The 4,981-nt window shown below is 33.4% G+C and overlaps 1 protein-coding gene across 1 annotated transcript; it reads left to right on the top strand.

Annotated features, from left to right (window-relative positions):
- The first annotated feature begins 528 nt into the window (after positions 1–528).
- On the top strand, positions 529–4,230 carry LOC131599825 (DNA-directed RNA polymerases IV and V subunit 4-like). The gene is made up of 11 exons (XM_058872081.1): positions 529–607; positions 818–879; positions 1,069–1,140; positions 1,281–1,325; positions 1,500–1,595; positions 2,172–2,283; positions 2,404–2,481; positions 2,641–2,674; positions 2,748–2,816; positions 3,428–3,531; positions 3,621–4,230. The coding sequence occupies exons 2-10, from the start codon at positions 837–839 to the stop codon at positions 3,500–3,502; spliced, it is 624 nt and encodes a 207-aa protein (XP_058728064.1). The 5' UTR covers positions 529–607; positions 818–836; the 3' UTR covers positions 3,503–3,531; positions 3,621–4,230.
- Positions 4,231–4,981: the final 751 nt, after the last annotated feature.

The raw sequence follows: 4,981 nt of genomic DNA on the forward strand, positions 1-4,981 counted from the left end.
CTCTGGGTACATACGATGGCACATCGGACCCGGACGAGCACATTGAAAAATGTGACGAGAGAGAAGGGTGAGGATTGGTTTGAAAAAGGATAGGAAAAGAAGTGACGAAAGGGAAAGATGATGGTTTGAACAGAGAGAGAGAGAGAGAGGGAGAATACCCGAGTAAAACATGAATTCCAATTGAAAAAATGAAAAAATTCTGGCACACGTCTAAAAGATATTAGTTGATTGGACAATTTTGAATGAAGTAGTAAACTACACCTAAGAACATTTTTAATAATTTAATTTGTATGAAAGGATAAATTTGGGTTAGCTTAAACATCTTCCAATTTTAATTAGTTAGTTGACTAAAGTTAATACCATTCCGCTCCATTCCATTCCACTCTTTTCCATCAATCCAAACATACCCTAAAGTCTTTATGTTTAATTTTATTAAATAAAAATTAATTTAATAATAAAAAAAAAAGCAAGATAGAAGAGGACGAAAATACCCCTATTCACGAAGAATAATTCCCGTGTTCTAAATTCTAATATGCCATTTCATCTCAGTCGAAATCGACTCTCTCGTTTACTTCCTCTGCTCCAACTCAACCTTCACCTCGCTTCGGTGAGTAACTCATCTTCCAATTCTCCCCAAAATCCATGCATGTCTAACAAAAACCATTTCAATTTCAAAAGGGAAACAAATAATCATAATCTGAATTCAAAATTAATTTCCACTGCCATATTGAACCCTCAAACAACACTACTAGTTCTTTTAGATCATTTGTGTTGTTTGTTTTTACCTGCATTTGCTCCCTCTTTGAAAATTTTGCAGACCTAAGCAAGTTTTCGCAATGTCTGACAAAGGAGGAAAGGCTGGTTCTCTCTTAAGCAAAGGTACTCAAAATTGGACATTCATTTCACTTTTTGAGTTTTGGGTATTTTTTCCAATTTGCTTTGTTAGGGTTTAATTTTCTGTTAGGTTGTTCTATTAGGGTTAAATTGTTTTTGTATAAGTTATCAGCTGTTTTCATAAGCTATAAGCTATCTTGGAGAATGAGCATTTGGTTGTTTTTTTCTTGGTAGGATCCCTAAAGGGGAAAGACGATAGTGCAACAAAATCAGCAAAGGCAAGGAAGGTTCAGTTTGCCAAAGAAGGTTAGCATTATTATTCTATTATCTTTGTACTTCTTCTAACTGGAGTATACAAGCTGCTTAGAATGATGATTTGAGTTACTGATCGTGTTTACAACTAGTTGTGTGATCTCTTCCTGAAAGTATTGCTTGGTTGTATATAGGTCCATTTGAATCTGTACTAAACGGTCAAAAATCTGGTGGAAAAGGTATGATTGTAATTTCTGAAGTTATTGTTATCTTGATTATTTTAGTGACTCCGTAATGTGGCACATATTCGTTAGTCTTTCAATTGATTGATCATTTTTTACCCTAGCTTTCTGAATCATGATTCTTTTTTCCTGATTTTTCTTTTTCTTTTTTTTTTTCTTCCTATTTTCTAGCTGATTTTGGTAGAGGAAAAGGAGATAAGTTTGCAAATGGTGGAAAGAGTTCTGCAGCAAAAGACCCACATCAATTTGAACATAGAGTTGATCAAGGTTGGTGCTTGCATACATTATCTCTTGTTTGCTTTTACTATGAATTTATGTAAATCGTTCTCCCTCCATCCCATATTGTATGATGTTTAAGGTAGTGGTGCTATCTCTTAAGAGAAAAAATAGTGCGGTATTATAAGGATAAGGGTATATGTGAACAAAGTTATTTAATACTTCATTGGAGATGGAAAACCACAATCAAATTTGGACAATATAGGATGGAGGGAATATAATATATTATTAATTTGTAGCTTTTTGTTCACATTGTGATTTAGCCATTTAGGTTGCATTACATCATTATATGAAATCAATGTTGTTAAATGGCCGTGCCATGAATGCACTATAGGCCATAATGGCATGTTTAAATGGCGTTTTTTCATAACCTCAGGAAATTTGTGAAGGAATGCTGTCTGCCATGACGGCACCATATGCCGCAATGGCATGTTTATATGGTGGATTTTTGGCCTTCTGCCTCCCCTCATCTACAACACTGCATGAAACCTAAATTTATCTCATATTAAACCTGAAATTTTCTTAGTGATATCAACAGCATTAATTCTCCCTGAATGACATTTGCAGAACTTCCTGACAATATCAAATGCCTGATGGACTGCGAGGCTGCAGTTTTGTTACAAGGAATTCAAGATCGTATGGTTTCGTTATCTAGAGATCCAGCTATGAAAATGCCTGCGTAAGAGAGACGCTAAGATTCTTTCCTATTGAAAAGAATGCATGCTTTTTTTAAGGTTTGTTATTAGCATTGAAGATTCATTTCTCTGATCCCAACTTTCTTCTTTATTTTCCGTTGTAGATCATTTGACAAGGGACTACACTATGCCAAAAGCAGCAACAAGCATTCAAATCCTGAGTTTGCTAGACTCACTCTTGAGTATCCTTTATTTTTTGTTTGCTGAATGTTTATACTTTATACATCCGTGTGCTGTCGGTGCGTGGGTTTGTTTGCATGGATAAGTTACAATATTGTTATGTTTTTTATATCCCTTCTCTCTAAATCCCCATAAAGTTCTTCTCTTGACTCAAATATTAGGCCTCTACTGAATCATGGTCTCACTGAGAGCGAGGTATCAGTTTTATTCTAACTTCCTTTGTTTTTACCATATTATGTTGCTTTCTTGATATCATTATCCCCTGCAGATATGTGTGATTTCTAATGCATACCCAGAAACTGCTGATGAAGTTTTTGCTCTCCTCCCATCACTTAAGGTATGATGACACGAGGCATTTTGTGTTACTTTCATTTAAATCATTAACGGTGGCTGCATGGTTTTTGGTACTGAAGGCCTTATTGGCAAATAAATTACAATTTCTCCAACTAGTTTGTTGCCTATTGCATCTATTAAGAGACTCACATTTGATGAGATATGATAAGAAAATGTGTTCTTAAGTGGGAGAAATTCCTCACCTTACAAGCCGATTTTGTAAGGTTGAGTTAAGCCTAGCTCATTTTAAAATGGTATCAAAATGGAGTAATATCTGAAGGGCCACCTATTGTCAGACCACTCTTGTCACACCCTAGATGTTCAGTTGTGGGTTAAGTGGGGTTGTTAGGACTTTTAAGAATGTGGAGACATTTATCTTTATCACCTTATTGGTCAGTTTCCTAAGAATGAGTTAGATTCATTATTAAAGCTTGAATTATATCCCTTAGTTGGATTGGTGTCCATTTTAATGTCATTACAGGACCTATTGGATTTTCTATTTGCTTAAACATCTTCTGAGGTTTTTAAATCCTTCTTGTCAAGAAGACACCCTAATAAAAAAGAAAATAATATGCTAATAGGATCTTACCATCTCACAGTATCTATCTATTTCAGGGTAAGAGAGGCATTAACAGCCTACCTATCGAAGAATCGTTGAGTGAGCTTGCTAAGTTTAAACAGACTATGTAACTAAAACCTCATAATGAAAAGGTTCACTGGTGAGTTTTCTTTTGTTTAAGCTTTGACTCAGCACCTTCCCTGTGTATGGCTTTAATACTGATTGGCCTTTACATGTATGTGATTGCAGTTTTACTGTCTGGTAGAGCTAGAAGTAACTGCTCTGGCAAATGTAGCTCATTCAGAACACTTAATTGAGACAATATAATGCATTAGCGTTTTTAGTCTCGTGCTATTAGGATGTACATTGGTTTAATGGATCTTATATCGCAACAGAGGAGAAACTTGGTGACTTTAGGGAATGATATATCTTCCACTTTGCTGTTGAATACTGTCTCATGATCATCACTTAAAATTTCTCAAGAGTTTTTTTAATGGGACATCAAGGCTAAAAATAGAGTTTTACATAGCAATCATTTTGATTTTTGAATGTGTGAGATGCTGTCATTACAGTCCTTGAATGTGTTAAAATTGCAAAATGTCACCAGGTATCTTTTTAGTTATTCATTTAGGTCAAAATAACTATTTACTCTTTAAAAAATGGATGTTTTTTTTCCATGTGCCATTTCTATAACATGTGAAGGACTGGAGGCATAATCATAAATAAAAAGAGCATAAATATGTGGGGTCTTATTAAAGCAAAATTTGTGAGACCAACCTTTGTGCCTTTGCTTTTGCATGAGTGGATCTTTATTCTTTAATGTTATTTTTTTGTTTTGTTTTGGAATATATGATTTAGTGTTTGGATAAAATCTTTGTTATACAATATTTGTGTTTACCTGGCTCTAAAGTTTGATTGAATCATTTTTTAAATTTAAATATCACAATATAAGGCCATGAGTCTGACCATGTATTATCATTGTCCATTGTCACTTTATATTTATCATTTTTAAATATGAATATATCTTCTAATTTTGTTTTAGTAATATTTGTCTTTGTCCTCACTTAACCCTTAAACTATGGAGTTTAGCTTTTGTTAATTGATCATAATTGCTTTTTAATCAATTAAATATTTGCTAGGATTGATTTTAAGAAGAAATTTGAAATATATATGAAGAATTTGAATACATTTTAGTGTGTGTATCGGCCCTTCGTACATCAAGATTTATTCTTTTTTATTTTATATAAAAAAGAATAAAACATAAAAAAGAATAAAACACTCAATTGTGGGATCAAGCAAGTTCTTACATTTTCAATTCCTCTCGAAGTTGATTTTTGAATTTTTTTTGACATGTTTTGCTTTCCACAAAGGAACTTGACCAATTTCGCTAGCTTCTATCTGATGATGCATATGAATTATTTGTCTTGTTCTTTTGTCATAATCAAAACAACATAATGCTTTAATATACACAACACATAGAACCACAAGATAAAAAAAATGTGAAGTGTGGTTGTTTCAACACAGTCACAAGGAGAAGGTGTTATACATTTTTAACATGAGCTATTCAGAATCTATGAATACTTCATTTACTAGTCATTTCAAATTAACTT

Source organism: Vicia villosa, linkage group LG4 (genome assembly GCF_029867415.1).
Source record: "Vicia villosa cultivar HV-30 ecotype Madison, WI linkage group LG4, Vvil1.0, whole genome shotgun sequence".
NCBI classification, from domain to species: domain Eukaryota; kingdom Viridiplantae; phylum Streptophyta; class Magnoliopsida; order Fabales; family Fabaceae; genus Vicia; species Vicia villosa.

Excerpts from the sequence above, each read along its gene's own strand:
- LOC131599825 (XM_058872081.1), top strand. The coding sequence starts at position 837 with ATGTCTGACAAAGGAGGAAAGGCTGGTTCTCTCTTAAGCAAAG. Across the intron at positions 1,326-1,499 it reads TCAAAAATCTGGTGGAAAAG|CTGATTTTGGTAGAGGAAAA; the intron begins GTATGATTGTAA and ends CCTATTTTCTAG. Across the intron at positions 2,482-2,640 it reads TTTGCTAGACTCACTCTTGA|GCCTCTACTGAATCATGGTC; the intron begins GTATCCTTTATT and ends CTCAAATATTAG.